We start from the raw sequence: 20,756 nt of genomic DNA, 5'->3' as shown, positions 1-20,756 counted from the left end.
GCCAGAGACAGTAAAAATAAGCGTAAGCAGGAACCTACTAGACAAAGAATTAGAAACTTCACTCAGATATATAAGGGGAGAATCTGAAGAAAATGCATATACAGTAGCATTACCATATAAAACATGGAAATTAGCATTGGATCACTAGAAAAATAATTAATTATATTGTAACTAAAAGAGTTACTTAGAATAAGAGACAGAAGGGAACAGAATAAAACATCAGAAAAGTAGGAAGCACTACAGTGTCTCTACTGACCTCTTAAGAAAAATTAGATTGAAGGGAGAAGCACTTCAATTTCTTGGCAGATTAGGTAGGATGTTATGGCTAGAGGCAAGAATAACATTTCTGTCGACTCAGAAGGGATAATATCCAGTTTTACAGAGGGAGCAAGTGAGAGGAAACGGGAATGCCTTAGCAGTAAATGTGGTTTTGGGTATTACAGCAGCTGTGAAGTTACTGTAGACTACAAATCATGATGATGAAACCTACAAAAACAAAAATTAATATTCTTTTGATGCTGTGTTTAAAAGAAAGGGCAAAAGATAATGGGTATTTGCATTATATGTAAGTTAGTGCAGTATTAACACACAAACAACAACATTAGCTGACAAGATGTCTTCTGCATAGATCACCCCAACAACTGAATCGGTGATTAATTAGCTCAGGGATGCCACCATCCCCTGTAAGCAACGGTTTTGCTTATAAACATGCATGAGTACTAAAAAAAAAAAAAATTAGGAAAAAGAACGAATTATGTGTGAGACCTTCCAGCTACAAGTGACAGGGCCAATTCCTTCTAATCACCAGCAAGAGCAAATGCCTTTTGCTTGCCTTCAGACTATGACCCATAGCCGAAGTGGCATTCCATGAAAGGATGAATGATCCAAGCTCCGAAGTTTACGCATCATTCTAGTACTGCATTTACCCAGTAGTTTCTAAGGGAAACAAGACCAAAATATAGTAGCAAAACCAATTTTTTAGCTGACCTACCTGTCCCACAAGTCCAAACGCACGATCCAAACTCCTCTGGTCTGTGTATTTTCTTATTTTATTATGTAGCCATCCGAGCTCTGCAAGTCTACTTGTAGTATCTCTGAGGGATTTGGATAAGCTCACCTACAAAGTTAACACAAACAGTAACTTGCAGTTAAGTCAAATCTACCATTCCAATACTTGTTTCAATTAAGTTTGAATAAATATTAAATTACAAGAAATATACAAATAAATAAATTACAATTTATACACATAATCATTGAAAAGGCAGCAGCAATGAAGTACAGGCAACTCTGTGACACTCCCTTTTGGAAGTCTTAAATTCATACAATCTTTTTACATTAGGTAATTATGGCAGTAACAAAAAGGTCTTCAGAAAAGAGGAAGAAATCTGAAATTTTATGATGGAGAATCACACTTCATCTTATCCTTATTATCAGTGAGACTGAAAATATCTGAGCTGTAGAAGTGGAGTCAATGACTGACACTAATGAAGAAACCTACAGAACAAAGAGGTTTGATTCACACGTAGTAGTGACTAATAGTAGAAGACAAATGACCCAATGCCAGACGAAGTATCAGGAACCAAAATTTATCCAAATTCTAAGCTTAAGCCCGATCTACTGGTAGCAGCTTTTACAAGTTATTTAATCACATGACCCTATGAACTCTTCCAGTATGTTTCTACTTATAACAGGTATCTCACTTCACCCTGAAAGTCTGCCTTAGTCCCAACACCTTATTTTACTATTGCTATTTTCATCTAAATCAGCACGTCTTCCTTTAAATTACCAACACATAAGATGCTGTTCCTTGTGTTCCTACTTGAGATTTGCTTCTATCGCATTTCATGATGTTATCCAATAAAATCATCATCAAGTTCTCAAACTTTATAGGACAAAAACCCCAATACATTAGGCCAAGAGGCAGATACTGACTGCCCATAGCAATTGGGCCTATCCCATCTCTACAGACAATTATAACTTGGACAGCCAGCTGGAACAGTCCAAACCAAAGAAAGGAAATGCACTAGCAAGCTAAATGGATTGCCATAGAACTAGAAATCAAGCTAATTCATTAAGTCTTTCAGTCAGCAGCACAGGTATTCTCTAAGATAAAAATCAGCTACAGAGTGTATTAATCACAGCTTGATTAATACAAGCTTGAATTAATACAAGCATGTGGGCTTGAATCAGACAGCAGCATTTGGTTGTAAGAGCAGAGTTCACTCTCTGGCCCTCTTGTTTAGCACAAGCCCTCTTGTTAAAGGCACAACTTTAACATCTTGAGTTACTTCTATAGGATAAATTCTAGCCTAAACAAGCACAATTGGACACAGTTTGAAACTGCCCGCAGCTAAAACCAAAACGATGACATAAGAACTATTTAGAATTCTGCCACTGCAGAGTACTTGGCAAGCATTAAGGACAATACACATCCACTAGAATCAAATGAGGAGCAAGCAAAATTGGCTTAGTGTTATTACATTTGTATCTCTTAGATCAAAGCAGAAGCTGCAGGCTTATACAGTGCTGAATGTCACCAACAGACCTAATATTAACACTGACATTCAAGCAAGACTAAGATCTTGGAAAGCATGTTCCTTTCTGGAAAAAACCGACTGTGTACAACCTCATTTTCTTTGTGCAGCTGAGAGAAAACTGCATGCTTCGACTACTACTTTGCATAAGATGCAGCCAACATTACTAGAGGAGGCACGACCGTGGTCTTATGTGTTCATCAGAAAAAGTTCCAGCTGCAGCTCTAGACACGTAATTTTTTCATTGGGTCCACTAGCTCAGCACAAGTGACAGTAACGAAGAATGATGGAAGACAACTGACTTCACAAAAATAACTAAAGACAAATAGTTCTTAGAAAAAAAGCATTACTGACCACAACCCATCCGAATAATCAAACTCCCTGTATTAACAGAATTAGGAATTCAAAGTAAAACAGCTTTTCACTACAAACTAGCCTATCTGATATGAAAGCTACACAGAAAACTAATGAAATCCATAGTGCCAATTTTGCAATCACCAAGTTTTCTTCACATTCCTCTAGGAGAATCTATTATGCTACCTTTCCTTTCCCATATATAGTCTAACATATATGGAACATAATTAACTCAGTGCAGGTGTTGAGGAACTACAAACTTTGCAGCATCTACAGCTACAGAAGATAATAAATAGATTCTTAAGGATGTCAACTGACTTAACAAGATTGAAGTTTTCCATTTTTCCCTCCACTAAGCAGCCCTAAATGTCATTGTAAAGTAAGAGGGGGAACAATTATACGTTTCACTTTTTGCTATTATTATGGAGGAGAAAAGAAAATTTGTTCAGTTATTGTCAACATCAAGATAAGTCTACTGTGCTCTTGGCATATGAAATGGCCCAAAATCTATTCCCCACAATTTTAGGACTATGTCATATTGTCATAGTATAACATTCTTAATACATATAAAAATTGGAAGCACTTGAACAAGAATTTGAACAAGAACATGACAATTCAATTAGCGAGCTAAAATTGAATTGTGATGCAGTATTGTCTGAATACTATAAAGGAGAAGATGCAAAAGTAACTAGAGCCACTACTTCTGTTCTTGTTCAGCTGAGCCAATCTCCCCCTCGGTTCTTTTCCATACTGCAAATACACTTAACATCTTGCCACCTTAAAACAAGATCTTCTCCTTCTCAGGCTTCTCTTCTGTTCCTCTGAACCCTCTTTGACTCATTCCTTCAAATTCACATCAGCTGGATTTTCTATCAACAACAGGAGTGGAAAGCACTTTCTTCAGTTCTGGCACAGTGCTTTCTTGGGTGTTCTGCATGATCCAATCTGATCACTTATAAGTTGTAATCAAGACCACAATATCAAGCAGCTAGCATCCATTCTACATCTCAGGCTGTTGAATTTAATCCACTAATAATGTAGTCAACAGCCTCTTCTACGCTGCAGAGGGGAAATGATGACAAAAATCCTCAAATTATGCCATAATTTAGAAGTCTTTGTATTGGCTTAATAGTTTGGAGTCTATTCACATCTTGTGAAATGCTACAGTTTCTTTCTGGGACCTAATCTACCCAATCATTTTTAAATTAGTACTGTTGAAACTACTCTGTTGTACTAAAAAAAAAATAAAAAAATGCTGGGGGAAGAGTAAAAACTTGTGATAATATCTTTACCCTTTTTTCTTTTCTTTTTTTTTTTTTTTACATGTTTTTCATGGCTATTTTTCCCCTCCATACATCTCTGCTCACATATGAAATACCAGTCAATATACAGTACCTTTCCCTCTACTTTATAGCAATTTTCAGAATTGCACATTTTGATGTTTTTGCCATCTATTCCCTGGAAGACATACAAAACATCTCTTACAAGATTTGCTTCAGTTACTTCAACAGAGCCTAGAAAGAAAAAGAAAAAAAATTATTTCACTTTGTTGGACGATTAGATTTTATTACAACTTCAAAACGCTATTTAGAAGCATAGCCCCAAAAAAGAGAAAGCCTTTATTTATAACCTGTAAATAAATGTTTTAAGTCCTCTTAACAACCTGACAGAGAAGCCAAGATTTCCCTTTACAGGCCTCTACTGATACTTGCGATCCTTTCAAAGCAAGTCAGCTTGTATGGCACAGCTATACGGTTATATTTTAAACAATACTTCAGCCAGTTCTTAAACTCCTTATCTTTTCTAATTCAATCACTAATGCAAGTTCAAAGTCAAGCATCATAATGACTTTACCTTTCTTTGAACAAACAGCTGAAGTTGTTAAATAGGACTTACAGAATAATCTCTTCTACATTCAGCTAGGAAATCAGTTAAACCAGAAGGAAGAGCTGCTTGTTTAAAATTGGCCTTCAATCACATATGCTACTGCTTAGTGAAAAGACAGATCAGAACCAGACTGCCAGCTGTGTAACATCTACAGAGCTGGCAAACAGAAAAGTGTAAATACTGTTTCTGAAGATGTACCTGTGATTTAGTAAAGCTTTTATTATTGCAGCATACAGTTTGCTTCTGCCTCTTAAGTTAGAGGTTAGATTATGTTTGAGATGTCAGATATTTTTTGATTTCAAGGAAACAGAAGACTGAAAAAGATGCTGTGCAGGTCACTGCAAATATGCCCACCTTTTCTGGATGATGGTACCATCTGCTTTTGTAACTTCATTTAAGATATCAAGAATGAAATAATTTTAATGGCTATCCAGAAATTGAGATGCTACAGCATGCTTCTCCCAAATTTGACAGCACCCTTATTCTCATCAGTTTGCCTTCCCAATAGTCCACTTTCTCAGAATCAAAAAACCAACCAACCAAAACCAAACCAAACAGAAAACAAAAAAATAAATTATATTCTTATTTTAGCAAAAGCAGCCATCACCTCAAGATGCTGTTTAAAACTCAGATTCTCCTAATAATACTAAGATATGCACCAGAATAGCTATTCCATTTTAGGAATTCTTAGTGAAATGGTAAAAGATTCAAGTGCATATTTCTTTAATTGGTAAGTAATACAACAGGAATTAATATCGACCTCCTGATTATACTCTCTGTGTAGATGTAGCAATAAGAAAACTTCAATTAACAGTAACCAAATTTAGAAGAAAAACACCCACCCCTTTTAATTAGAAGAATTTAATATTCATAGAATTATGAATATTCTTCTTGTCAATAGCCTTTTCTGAATGCAGTCCTCCTTCTATTTCTCCATCAACAAGTGACTACATTTAAGTTAACTGTCAGTCTTTTCTTACACCATCCCATCTAAGAATCAACAGCCACAGCTGCTGGCTGACTGAATGAAACAAGTTTGTACTGCTCTTTATGGTAATTAGTACAACAAAAATAAGAGGCAGTGCTAGATTTTATATATTTTTGTTTATACATATCAAATCTATCATATAGATACACATTTACAAATATTATATACATATAGACACACCCCCATTCATCCTCTTTCACATCAGCAGTGGCTAATTAGTGGTTAATTGGTTCTAAATGCCAAATGCTGCCCTCAGATATACCAGAACAACTCTGGTCTATAAGACGTTGCTTTGTGCACTCATAACTTTGTGTTACTCATGAAGATTCAGGGGATGGCAGTCAGACTATATTTTACCTTCTACCCATCCACACTCTTTATATAGGAGTTATTAAAACAAACACCAAAACAATAACAAACAAACAAACAAAAAATAAATTAAAAATCCCACATCTCTTAGCAGTCTGCCAGAGACTAACAGCACTGTAGGATGACAACATCTGCCATTAGCTCTCTTATTCAGAAAAGTCTCCTGCTTTTACAGTATGAGTGGGCTGAAAATTACACAGTTGTCACAGAGATCATCTGTTTAACAATTTCTCCTTGTGCACAAGTTACACTTGCGCAAATTCAGAAACTGATGCCTCGAGAATCTATTCAAGTTTACAGCCACTCCATTGAGGAAATAAACTAGCAATATTTTTTTTGTTGCCAATATGTTATGCCAATTCCTCTAAATACAACCATTGTAAACAGTGTGCTCACGTAAAGAAAAAATAGTTTTAAAAGCTCTATATTCTCATGCACATTTCCAAGTTTTAAAGGACAGAATCACAAATGGATGAGTATTTCAAGTTCTATTCATTGAGCGCTCTTTCTGGCTCCTTAAAAGCAGTCGCATCTTCTGATCATCAAGAGAGTGACCATTACTCACAAACCACCATAATCTGATTCTGACAAACACTGCAATGAAATCAGTCTTTTAAGAGGACCAGAACACTTTATAAAACCAATCACTGCAGAAGGAAATTAGCAACCAACCATAGAGATTGTGGCCGAATAGATTAGTCTCACATGTTTGCTTCTATCCTTCTATCAAGCACATTCTAGCAAAACACTCCACAAAAAATTCAAGATGCTATAAAACTATTTCAAAATCATTAAAAAATTGTGGAGGATATAGATACCAACTGTAAAAAATTATTGTTAACAAATACATCTTTGCTCACCGCTTGTATCCCCTTCTCGCCTTGACCTTGGCACACCACGGGACACAGCATTTGAAATGCCTTTTGAGGTAGCACTTTGTAACGAAGGCTGGTTTGCAGTTAGAGTCCATGCAAGACGTGACCCTAATTGCTGACGGAGGCAATCTCCAACGCCTGGAGCTTGATAGGATTGTCTAAAAGGACAAAAGGAAGAAACATCCTAAAGAACTTCAGTTCTGTGCTCACCACCTGGTGTGGGGTATGCTGAAAAATGCCACATGCTTGAGGTGGTTTTTTGTGGACGTTTTGTTTGCAGTTGTTTTGGGTTTGGGTTTTCCTCAATAATGGAACCTTAAAAAGGGTGCGGAACATACAAACAACAGGCTTCCTATAAGCCTAGAGTACTTACATATGCAAGCTTATAGCGTAGTTCCTATAAGCACTTTAAAAAACCCACAAAACTATAGAAAAGGAAGTACAGATTTGACAAGTGTGATTTCGTATCGCAGATTATTTACATGGTTCAGTGTGGACAAAGATAAACTGAAATGGATTAAAAGGGAAGTCAACTACAATAACAACAGACAAAAATAAACAAATATTTACATTTTGTTATTATTGAAACTGTAGGTACATGCCAAAGGAAAACAGAGAAAGAGGAGAAAGTTCACTTTTCTGCTCCTCTACTGTTTAGGAGAGCTTGCATCAAGTGCCTGAAGATGTGATCTAGGAGGGCGTATCTAGACAAGCCCTAATTTCCTTTATGCTCAAATTTGTCAAATTCTTCTCAAAAAGAAGTCTTAAACATGAAAAATTTTAAGACCAGAAGTTACCTTTCTGATTATTTATGTATCGTGATGGTAAAAAATAAAGTTGAAAACATCTACAAGGGATTTTTGCTGCTGACCAGTCCTCTGCCCTTCACCAACTGAATGCAGACATTTGGAAATAGACACATATTTTAAAAATAATAAACTAGTCCCACAAAGCTGTGAAAGGAGTTGCAGGGAGAGATGGAACAAGATTGCAACACAAATGTCCATGTAAAAAGTCAAGGAATGCCTTTCGTCTCTCAACTGCCACACATGGCTCATGGGATGGTCACACATCATATGATTATAGCTAGTGAGAAAGAACACAGCCTGCAAGACAGAGCATCTGTCTCTGTTATGCTTAACATTTGTAATATCTCAGCTAGAGTACAACACTGAATTAGGCTGTTACCCTTCAAGAAGAACGTACTCTAGAAACAAAGGGAAGCATGTATACGGAGAAGTTCAGGAGGAATGAAGCTCACAGAAAGATCTAATTTGCGTTACCCAGGTCACAGGCTACAGGACTAAAGAGAAAGCAGTGAAACTACTATAAAAATGGAACATTATGAAGAGGTCAGACCAAGAATATGTCAGAAACAAGGCAAGCTCTGCCGGTATGCTCAAGCAAGCATTCTCGATAGACAGAAAGCCTGAAGTGACCCCTCCAAAATAAAACCCACTCTGAAATGTCCAGAATGAGGACCTTGAGAACACCAGGTCCTCAACACTAATTACTTTACAAAGGCTTGCTCCCACTCATCCACACTGCCTGCTGATAGGGACACAACCTGTATGAGGCAGGTCCTGTGGACAGCACAGTCTGAAAGATCGGTGTGACAAAAAGGTCCCACAGTCCAACCCTTTCTGAAAACTGTGCACAGCATTTTCTTAGCTTTTCACACAAACACCACTACTGCCATGATTGAAGCTTTCGGTGTTTATGTATTGATCTATTCTTAGAACTGGAGCTGAGGCTTGAATTACAGGTATTGATAACAGCTCTACCATCACCCTTTTAGAGAATTCTCATATCACAGAATCATAGAATTATGAAGTCATTATCCATCATATTTGAGAAGTCATGGCAGCCTGGTAACGGCAAGATCATGGAGCAGATCCTCCTGGAAACTATGTTAAGGCACATGAAAAATAACAAGGTGATTGGCGACACCCAACATGGCTTCACTAAGGACAAATGATGCCTAACAAATCTGGTCGCCTTCTACAATGGGACTACAGCACTGGTGGATAAGGGAAGAGCGAATGTCATCTACCTGGATTTCACCAAAGCATGTGACACTGTCCTGCACAATATCTTTGTCCCTAAACTGCAGACACATGGATTTGACAGATGGACCAGTCAGTGAATAAGGAATAGGCTGGACGGTCACACTCAAAGAGTTGCCATCAACAGCTCAATGTCCAAGTGGAGACCAGTGATAAATGGCATTCCTCAGTGGCTGGTGTTTGGACTGGCACTTTGTCAGCAACAGGGACAGTGAGACTGAGTGCACCCTCAGCAAATTTGCTGTTGATACCAAGTTGGTTGTGGTTCGGTTGGTATACTGGACGGAAGTGATGACATTCAGAGGGACCTTGACATGCTTGAGAGGTGGACCAGTGTCAATGTCATAAAGTTCAAGGCCCAGTGCAAGGTCCTACAGCTGGTCAGGGCAATCCCAACCACAAACACAGGCTGGGCAGAGAAGTGATTCCAAACAGCCCTGCGGAGAAGGACTTGGGTGTGTTTGCTGACAAGAAGCTCAACATGAGCCAGCAGCATGCACTCACCACATGCTCACCAAAGCCAACCATATGCTGGGCTGCATCAAAATAAGCATGACCAACAGGTCAAAGGATGTGTTTCTCCCTCTCTACTCTGGTCTTGTGAGACCCCACCTGGACACCTGTATTGTGTCCAGCGCTGGGGTCCTCAGCACAGGAGGGATATGGATCTGTTGGAGCGAGTCCAGAGTAGGCCATGAAGAAGCTCTGAGGGCAGGAGGACCTCTCCTATGAGACTGGCCAAGAGTTGGGCTTGTTCAGCATGGAGAAGAGAAGTCTCTGGGGAGACCTTAGAGCCTTCCAGTACCTAAAGGGGTCTACAAGAAATCTGGAGGGGGACATTTTGCAAGGGCATGCAGTGACAGGACAAGGAGGAACGGCTTTAAAGTGAAAGAGGATAGATTTAGATCAGATGTACGGGTGAAGCACTTTACTGTGAGAGTGGTAAGGTGCTGGAACAGGTTGCCCCATCCATGGAATTCTTCAAGGCCAGGTTGGATGGGGCTTTTGAGCAACCTAGTCCAAGTGAAGGGTGTCCCTGCCCACAGCAGGGGAGTTGGAACTAGGTGATCTTCAAAGTCCCTTCCAACCCAAACCTTTCTATGATTCTATGATAAGCAGATATATTAACCTCATTGATATATATTTCTATACTGTATCCAGATTATATAATGGTTAAGGTTGCAAGGAACCTCTGGAGATCATCACTTCTTCCAGCCCTCCTGTTCAAAGCATGGGAGGTTACCTGGAGCATTGTGCAGTCATGATTTGAGTATTTTCAATTATGAAGACTATGCAACCCCTCTGGAGAACCTGTTTCAGTGTTTCACAACATCCTCCTGCCCACACACACACCTCACCTCACTGCAAAAGAAGTTTTTTCCCTTATGTTTTAACTGTGATTGCAGCCTTACAAGTTTTGAAAATTACTTCTTGTCCTTCCCCTGGGCAACACTGAGAAAAAGTCTGGCTCAGATTTCTCTACTCCCCTGGTCAGATATAATCACATGGGTAAGATCCTCTGAGCCTTTTCCTCTACAGGCTGAACAGTCCCAGCTCTCACAGCCTCCCTTCATATATCAGAGGCTCCAATTTAGTTTTAGGGTTTTTTTATTTTAGTTTTAGGCTCTCATTTAGTTTTGGGGTTCCTTCACCCGACTCTCTCAAGTTTGTCTGTCTTTTTTTGTACCGTAACTGGACTCAGCATTTCAGCTGTGTCTTTACCAGTACTGAGCAGAGAGGAAGGTTTAATTCCCTCAGCCTCCTGGTGATGCTCTTACTAATGCAGCCCATGAACATGCCTTCTTTGCCACACTCATGTTCAACTCGGTATCTACCAGGAATCCCAGGGCCCTTTCTGCAAAGCTGTTTTGCAACCAGTCAGACCCCAGCATGTACTGGTGCATGGAGTTATTCGTCTCCAGGTGCAGGACTTCTTTTGAACTTCAGAAGGTTCCTGTCAGCCCATTTCCGAAGCCTACTGAAGTCCCTTTGAGCAACAGCTGAATTACCATCTTTATCAAACACTCCCAGTTTTGTTATCATCTGCAAAGTTGCTGAGGGTGCACTTTATGCCATCAAGCAGGATGAAGGATCCAGCCCCTGGGGTATACCCTTAGTGACCAGGCTCCAACTGGACTTCATGTCCCTGATCCTAAAGTTTTGAGTCTAGGTCAGTCAGCTTTCAATCCACCTCACTGTCACCTTATTTAGTTCATACTTTATTAAGTCTGTCAATAAGGATATGTCAATATACACAGTGTCAGAAGTCTTACTAAAGTTGAAATAAATACATTCACTGCTTTCCCTTGCCCACCAAGTCAGTCATCACAGAAGGTTCATCTGTCCCCAGGCAAAGCTCCATGTATTTCTGCTGCTCTCTCATGTAAATAGCAATATATTCTCCTTGCCATCCTAGTCTTTCCTTCCCAAAGAGCCTGTATCCACTCTGCCACATTCCAGTGGTATGAACTATCCCACCATGTGTCTGTGCCCCCAATGAGACCACAGCTCTAGTGTTGCACACATATCTCTTAATCCTCCTGTCTGTTCCCCATGCTGCCATACATAAGTGTGTAGGCACTCCAACAAAGTTGTGATGATGTTCCAGGAAAGGCATGAGAACTTTCTCCAGAAGGCTGTCCTCTCCCCATTCCTCATTTGTGTGCATGTACTTGGGTGGACCCACTTCTGCCCTGCTGCTCTGCTGGTGTCAAGGTCTCTCTTGACCACATCATACTGCACCTTTTGCTTACCAATCTGGTCTACCAGTTCCTCACTCAGTTGCGGGGCACAGTCCTCTCCTATTATTCTGAGTTTAAAGGTATCCTCTACTCATATGTCTAAGATACACCATACAAATCTAGCACTGACAAAGTCCAATAAGGATTTGTATTGTAAAGCATATTAATAACAATAAAATCCAGTTGCGTCAGCACTTATTACTTCCACAATATGAATTCAATAAATCATGACAAATACAGTATATTACAAAAAAAAAAAAAAAAAAAAGTATCTTCAACTCAAAATAAAGCTATTGTACTTTCTGAAAATGCATCTATTTTGTGTTTGTTTTGCAACTGTTGGGAGTAGGACGGAAAATTAAGAGATGGGAATCTCCAATTATAACCAAGAAATTAATAAAAATTGCCATAAATTAGCCTTATATTAGAAATTGTGTTAAATAATAACCAATGAAGCTTCTATTAGGACAAAATAATTGAGCTCATGTCCCTGCCCATGGCAGGGGGGTTGGAACTAGATGATCTTAAGGTCCTTTCCAATCCAAACCATTCTATGATTTCTGCACCCCTTAAGATATTTTTTTTTCGCTTTCATTATGTTCTCGTATGTCTTTCAGACATCAACTACAGCTTCCTGAAAAGTGATGTCCCCATCACTTTTGGATGAAGGCTTTATTTCCAGACTTTTTCACTCCAGGCTGGAACAGCTATGCAAATAAGTACAATCTTTACTTTTATAAGTTTAACAATATTCTGTTAATTTTTCCATGCTTAACCTTTATGAGACAATGTTTGAGGCCCATAGTACAGAATCACTGTTGAACCACTCCCTCCCACAGACTACAAACTATGTTCATTTTCCCAACATGGAACATAGAGTCTGTGTCGTGTACCTGTCAGGCTTTGTACAGCTGTAGGGGTAATACAACATGATATCCAATGGCACAAGAAGGGCTCAGATTTTGAGCACATCACTTTGTATTAGCTTATTTAACAAGGTCAATACTCACGTAGTCATCTCTTGGCTTAAAATGCCCAGCTTTTACATATCAAAAATCTGAACTATTTGGTATTTGAATGTTTCAGCTCCAAATGTAGATTCACTTTGGCATGACCAGACCACTGCTCAACAGAATGTGATTTAGGATATTTTTTTCTAATACGCAATTCTTTTAAAATCAACTCTTGCACAATTTTTTTACTCTTAAACCCCAAAACCAAAACAACACAAACCAAACAAACCCTCAAAAAAACCCAGTTCACTCAAAATGCAAGACTGCCTAACCTACTGTTAACATGCTTAAAAGAAAATCAGACCATGTAAGGAAGGCCATCCATTCAAAAATGGAAGATGCTAAGTCTACTAATTTGACACTGGCTGTGGAATGCTTTGTAAAAGGAACTTGAACGAGGACCCTAAATCCAACATGCTTACAGAAGATAAGACTATTTTTAAAGGGTTTCAGAGAACTGAGAAATTCTTGGAAAAGTACTTGGCACTAGAATCCAAATGAGTGAATCTAATAAAATATCAGCTGTTCAGCAGATAGTTATGATTAAGGTTTAGGACAGATACACTTGGCCAGCCATCGATGGCTTCGCATAGTCATATGAGAGCACCTGATATTCAGAACCATTCAGGTAAGGAATTCAGCTCCAATACACCTACAGTGGAAATTCCAATAGCATATAAATGGGGAGAGTGGGGGAAAAAAATAAAAGGGCAAAACTAAAAAAACCACCAAGAAGAGATTATCTCGCAACTTTTCCAAACCTATTTGTAAGGTAAAACAGTCTAATTTACCCTGGGAGGAGTGATTGTGGAGTTGGCGCTGGCCCATTCAGGGCATACAGGCTGATGCTGCTGATCCCACTGCTCCCCATGCTGCAGGAACTCTGGGCAGACTGAGCACTGCGATCTTGGTAATTCAATGGAAGGCTTTGAGGCCTGGCATAGTAATATGGGGTTGAGTGAGCATCCCGTGGCAATGCTTGAGCAAAAAGTGTGGCATAACTTGATACCTGGAAAGGAAAGGATTTGAAAAGGCAGGAATGAAAAGAAAGAAGATTTGAGTTGATTTAAGTCACGTCTTCAGTTAACAGGAGTGTAATATTCAAGAATGCGAAAAATAACTGAAGACCATGTTTATGCAGAGAAAAATTTGTTACAACCATAATGAGGAAAAAAAAGCAAGTTTCTTACAGTGAGCAAAAGTACTTTCAGCAATATAGCTTATTTCTGCCTACAACTTGTCATTAGCAATAGCTGCAAAAAGTACTTTGGTGCTAGAAGAGCTGCAACCAAAGGAAGAATTTTGCTCTCCCTACTCCAATTCAAACTCATTAGCATGTGAGCAGACATTACATCACCATGCGGAAAGCAAACAAAAAACCTCCATCCATCTAATAGTCCCATCATCAGCTACAAATGTTGGGCAACTCATATTTTTACATTTACTTAGTATAAAAAAAACGCACAGAAAAATTGCAGATAGTTTCTTCAAGAGTTTGCGCCTCACAGGCAAACACTACAACCACAAGCTGAGGTGCTGGTTAAGTCTGGATAGTGATTCTTAATGACATCTAAAATAAGCGACACATATTACTGTTTTGCAGAAGTAACAAAGCTCTCTTCACCTACCTTGTTAGACTGCTTACGTGGATCTTCACTAAGGCTAAGCAGGAGGTAGAGTATTGACCATTTGTTTTTCAAAATGCCCTTGGAAAAAAAGATGAACAGAAAAAAGTTTGGTTTACTGACTAATAATTTTGGGGTTTTTTTCAATTTTTATTATCCAGCCCACTAAAATGTATATATATAGATTTGCCACACAAATAAGACCAAGTCAGAGCCATATTCTTGAGTAAACAGAATGTGCAGTGCAGCCTCTGTATTGCTAATTTCTCTACTGTGTTCAAACCATGAACTCTCACCTGCTCCAAGATCAACAAGTATACTCAATTTAAAATTCATAGCTACTAAGCTACCAATTCATACTGACTAAGATAAAGGTTTACACACAGTTAAGGTTTTAACAGCATTCCCACACACTCTTAGCATTTAAATCATCTCAGATGGGGATGCTAATCTAAAGGCGAAGAAAGAAAACTCTTGGTTCAATTTTTAGCAAAGAAATATCTGTCTGTCAGTGGAGATTTTCCCATTCAATCTCCTTTACAGGGAGGCTTTACAAGTTTGAGGGTTTCAATTTGTATTACTTTAAATAGTAATAAATATAAGTGATGAACAAACTTGAAGAGAGCTACCAAAATTTTCACAGCTTAAGATAGAGACACTGTTAACATGAAAGCTGAGCAATATGCAATAGTCTTTAAGTAAACAAATAGATACCTACAGGCTGCCAGAACAACACTCTCAGCAGCTTTAGATCTCAGCAGAAAGCGCACCAGCAGAAGACAGAACAATGCTAAAGCTCAAGCTACAAAGAGAATACTTTGAAAAAAAGAGTTATGGCAAATATTAGTATGTTTTATTTTAGATATGCATACTTTTCTAGATATTTTACTCAGCGCTTCTGTGACACTAACGCTTGCACCTGAATTGATCAGGGACATAGAACCTCATAATGGACATTACATATTGGAGTAAGTCAAAGAAATTTATACAAGCTCCCTCACAATCTTGATCAGGCTATGGTCTGAATACTAAGCAATATCAAATATAACGGAAACTTCAGTCATACCAAGATTCAACAAAGACTCTATCCCTTATGAAGCAATGCAGCTCAGTGCTATCAGCCTTGCAAAAGGCACCTGCAAGGTCACTTTGAAATTCTCTTTTTTTAAAACACATTTTCATTCTTACCCTATTCTATTTTTCCTGTTTCTCTGCAGATTACACATTTTATATGTATACGTTACATGGTATACGACCTTTTGGCCACAGAACGTTTCTTTCTTGGGACACAGCACACTAACCAACCTACCAAAGCTCTATACTGTTACGTAAGAGTAGAAGGAGACATTCTGTACTATTATGTTGAGCAGAAGACTAGGATCTCCTGCTTTGATCTCAAGAACAAGCAAGAAGCAGAGGTATTGCATCTGTTACAAATAACTAACTAAGCAACTTATTAACAACTACTGAAGAAGGAGCAGCAACATTACTGCTGCCTCTACTGGCCAGGACAGAAAGAGTCTAAGTGCCTCAAGAAGCATGGTTTGCTCAAATGGCAAGCTGCCACTAAAATAAAGCACTGCCCTCCTTTTCTCTTCAGAGTAATGGATGAAACAAAGTTAAAACAGATTCACACTAGGTTCTTCCTTTCTCCTAGCTGCTTTCAAGAGAATTGCAGGAGAAAGAGAAAGCCTCATTGATTCTGAAGACACATATTCCCTCTGTGCCCTTCCTTAAGCTCATGAGGAAAAGAAATGTTTGTTCACTGTTAGTAATAAACTTAAGAGCAGATTAAATAGTAATTGGTAGAGTGAAACAGAGAATTTTAAAGAAAGCATTATTCAGATGATAGCATTTCATGTACACAAAAAGCTAGCACAGAGGAAAACAAAAAAACCCAAATCAAACCAAAAACAAAACCAACAGAAATTAGAAGAACCTCAAGCATTTAAGATGACAGCAAAATGTGAAGAGATAGCTGATGTAAGCTTGATTTACATTCAGAAGAATAACCAAACCGATAACAACCGAGATAATGCATTTTGTTCCAAAGTTTACAGCCATCATGCTCTGCAGGTGCACTGCTTGGTAAATGCAAGAGTCTGGCGATACGCTATGTAAGCTAAAGAAACAAACTACAGAAAATCTGTATTAAATCAGCAAGATCAGTGTAATACATGCAAGAGGCTGAAATCAGCGACTAGGTCATCAAAACAGGTGTCTGTAAGCCAATGACACTTGCTTCACTGACACAAACCAACGCAAATAATACACAAACATACAGGATAATGAAAACAGAAGAGTTACAGAGTGACTTTAGCTCCAAGCACTAACAAACTAATGGGTAAGTTAAGTACAGATGAGGGGCAGAACTTCTGACTAGTTCTGACTGGTTATACTCTCTACAGAATTACCTTCTTGTGACCTTAAAATCTTAGTATTATCCTGTAAAACTCAGACGATTTATACATAAATTATGGAATAAAAAACAGAACACAGAAAAACATTTCTCCTAAATACGAAGAGCAAGTAAAGACAGATTTTCTGCTATATAGTAAACATCATCTTTTACACTAACTAATTTTTGTTGTCAAAAATCAGGTAAGTGCAAACGATGACTGGGAATCTTATTTTATTATTGCCCATCATATTCTGCCTTGCTAAATACTCAGTTTTATGAAGAATCCAGAACTGATTAGCAGCAGTAATTTTTCACTTACCTCAGCTAAATTTCTGCCCTCACATCTTTTCCCCTTTCACCTGATCCACCTTCCTGAATTATCGGCTTTCTATACAGTAACAATTTTTGTTAGAATATCAACACGCAGTATTCTTTGACTAACACTGGTGTTAGCAGAACCACCAAGGTTAGCAGACTCTTACCCTTCAACATTAAGGACTTGGAGTACTTAAAAATTCAGAAGCAAGAGGACTATTTGAACCCTAGACTAAGAAAATCAATATACTTGCAAGGCATTGATGTAAAATAAATTACAACAAGAAAATTCATCAGTTTTACATATAAAATGAACACTTCTATTTTTCCAGAGTTCCTTCCTTCATATGAACTGCCCCTTTGTGTAACTGGCCTCAAATTATGCTCTTTATTCTCTTCCAAACTGATTTCTAATTAACAGCAAACAGCTCATAGTAAAAAAGAAAAAAAAAACCAAACAACCAACAACCAAATAAAACAAAACCAAACCCCCTCACACCTGTAAAAAGCAAAATTTTTCACACAAATTACAAAATGGTTGAGGTTGGAAAGCACCTCTGAAGATCATCTTGTCCAACTCCTCTGCTCAAAACAGGATTTTTACAGCAGGCTTCCCATGACTGTGCCCAGTCAAGTTTTGACTGTCTTCAAGGATGAAGACTCCACAGCTTTCCTGGGCAACCTGCTCCAGTACTCAGAGTACTATCCTCAGAGTAAAAATATTGATAAAGACCTGAACACTCTCCAAAACAACTCTATAACATCAGAAGGATGCATGTGTGCGCTTTCAGTTTTTTTACTTTATATACATTTATTATTGTACCTGTGTACCGAGCTTTCTGTAGAGTTCTGAAAACAAAGCAGCATCTGCTTCCCTTCTTTGTCGCACAACTATTAAAAAAAAGAAATATAAATTAAAAATCTGAAAGAAGTGTAATACTCAAGTCTGAAATTATATATTTGTGGCAAATTGGAAAACATACCCAGGAAAGCTTAATGATGCTTAATTGTTTCACTCTGTTCACTCCTACAGTTTTGCCTGTTTTCATGTTCTCTGCATTCAGCCCCGAAAATTCTTACATCAAAAGTGATGCAATGCAAGTACCTCTTTTTCTTTAAGCAATCAAAATACACACTTTCTAAGTAAGTGCCCTTTTAAAGTCTAGTCTGCCATTCTGTAGGCTTAGGGAATTACAACACAACCGAAAGCAGGTAAGAATCTGCTTAAACAGGTTAAAGAATGCCATCATGCCCTTCACAAAAGTAAACGTAATTGTTCCTATTTTAAGCAATAAAAGAAAGAAACAAAAGTAGTAGTGCCACTTGCTCAAAGTCAAGCAGAATTCCAAGGCCACATAACTTTCATATATTAAGAAAAATAAGTCTCAATCACTACCAGTTACGTAACAGAAGTCTTTCCTCAGAGGGAAAACACCTTCAAACGTTAAGATGCCTTCAGAAAAGTCACGCTATATCAGAGCCATGTTTTAAAAAAAAAACAAAACTCAAAAACATCTGAAGAAACCTTACTAAAAGAAATGCTGTTAAAGTGTTAATTAGCATCCAAAGCCACTGCTAAGGACACTTTGCCGAGTATGTGGCACGCATTTGCCAAATTGCTGCACATGAGCTCCAGAATAATTGTAAAATTAGAATGATATATCCAGCCACTTGTTACATGACTACTAACATCAGCCTACTAACTGAAGTTGAGGAGAAGGAAGATGAGGGAGACAGCACTCTTCAAAACTCCTGGCTACAGGGCCAAAGAATATATGCTGTGCTGTCTAGTACTAGCCAAAGCATGTAAAAACTCATGCAGAAAGTGTATACCGTAGATTGTGGTCTTTTGAAGTTGCATCGAGAGAAATTCTGATGGGCTTATTTGCCTATCAGCAAGTCATGGAAGCTCTGTGTTAGTGAAAAATACACATGTACTTTAAAACACCTAGAACCACTGACTTCAGTTATCCTAATTCAGCCTCCCTGACTGAACTTTCAAAGCTCAAATATGAAGCTTTAGTTTAATTAGCATATTCCAATTAATTGTTTCTGGACATTCTACTGTAGAGCAGATAATCTGCTGAAAGCAGTATTTGGCTATTTGGCTTTTCAAGAAGAATGCATCACATCGCCATTGGATTCACACATTGCCAACACTTGACTCAGAGCAGCACAGAATACAACGGAATGTAACTGCAATGTAACTTACACTGTCAGGGTCTAATGTTTTGGTTTGAGAAGGTGGTTGCAGAAAACTTGTAGAGAAACTAAAGGCAAGAAATACCAGGTAAGTCACATGAACAATTCCATCAATTCCTAGGATGCTCATTCAGCAACTTTCACACAGGTGCTCTTGAAGTTAATTGTGCCAAAGTGTAGTATTTCTAAAGTGCGCATCACTAAAATATCAGTCTTCTAAAAAGAACTACAAATTCATAACGTCTGAATATTATTAAAGGGAAATGAGTGCAATATGAACTGTTTACTTTCATGGTAGCTAAGATACAAAGTAAATTGCAGGAAGGGAAGTCCAAACTGAGCATTCAGAAAAATCTGAGCTGTGAATACAAATAGCCAATCAGGAAAGCTCACTGGGGAATTAATGGAATTTCCATAATGAGATTTTCAGGGAGCGAGCATTAATAACAGATCAGATAACTATCTGTGAGGCAGAGTTGTCCCATTTTCAGAGGAACAAACTGCTCAGATTAACTGCTTGCAGAACTTCCATTCCTATGTCTAAGAAAGAAACAAAGATGCACTTACGTTCTTTCTTGATTTTCTCCACTACAAGAAATTCATCCCGCTCAACAGTGGGAGCAAAGTTGCTTCCAATAACTCTCACTGCATACTGAAATTGTTGGGCTGCATCAGCTGAAAGAAAAGAAAAAAGGAAAACTCTTTCAGTTAAGCAGAGGGTTAATGTTCAATTAATTTTTTTAAAAGTTAGACATGAGATTATGTTGCTATGGCTGAATGTGGCACAAATGCTTAGATCAGATAATATTATGCTATAATCCTTAAACACACTTTTAACCAGACGGCAGCAAAGTCCAGCTTACCCACAAATGTATTATCAATGCTATAATACACTCTGCAAAATAACTGCACTTAAATTTGTGAATAAGCTTTTCCTATTCTGTGCTGAAGGAAGAGACACTTAGCCCTACCTAGCTCTTGGGAGAGTATCAGCGCACTTAAACTGGCTCTGCTCTTTCCCACAGACTGAAATGCTGCAGCACTTGAAAAAAAAAAGTCACAATTCAGCTCACATACAGGAACAACATAGCCAGGTTCACCAGGCACACTCTCTCACCAGACACCCAAACTGACAGATCTTTCCTTAGATATTCACAACAGTGGCTTTACCAGTTTTTGTGTTGTTTTCAGGTCTGGTTTTAAACCAGTTTATATGGTTTCACTGCTTAGGTTTAAAGCTAGCTCAGAGGTATCAGCATCATATCCCATGCACAACATAGATACTAATGTAGAGATCATGAACTAGTGATCTCCCTCCACTGCTCCTTCCTTACGCAATAATTCTATCTTTAATATTGTTGCTGAACAGTACTGTTTTAATGCAAG

At 38.3% G+C, this 20,756-nt stretch overlaps 1 protein-coding gene across 1 annotated transcript in view; it reads right to left on the bottom strand.

Moving 5' to 3' along the window:
• Nucleotides 1-20,756, bottom strand: part of TUBGCP3 (tubulin gamma complex component 3) — a gene marked incomplete at its 3' end in the record, with an annotated part of 52,174 nt that overhangs the window by 20,219 nt on the left and 11,199 nt on the right. Inside the window, exons 2-8 of the mRNA XM_080613236.1 lie at nucleotides 19,938-20,045; nucleotides 17,992-18,059; nucleotides 14,456-14,533; nucleotides 13,619-13,836; nucleotides 6,993-7,165; nucleotides 4,284-4,402; nucleotides 992-1,117 (exon numbers count right to left, since the gene is read on the bottom strand). Of these exons, the coding sequence (XP_080469362.1) occupies nucleotides 992-1,117; nucleotides 4,284-4,402; nucleotides 6,993-7,165; nucleotides 13,619-13,836; nucleotides 14,456-14,533; nucleotides 17,992-18,059; nucleotides 19,938-20,045 (890 nt within the window). The remainder of the gene's footprint in view (nucleotides 1-991; nucleotides 1,118-4,283; nucleotides 4,403-6,992; nucleotides 7,166-13,618; nucleotides 13,837-14,455; nucleotides 14,534-17,991; nucleotides 18,060-19,937; nucleotides 20,046-20,756) is intronic.

The sequence above is a fragment of the Psittacula echo genome (assembly GCF_963264785.1).
Source record: "Psittacula echo genome assembly, chromosome: 3".
Lineage (NCBI taxonomy): Eukaryota > Metazoa > Chordata > Aves > Psittaciformes > Psittacidae > Psittacula > Psittacula echo.
This window is presented reverse-complemented; position numbering and strand designations above follow the sequence as displayed.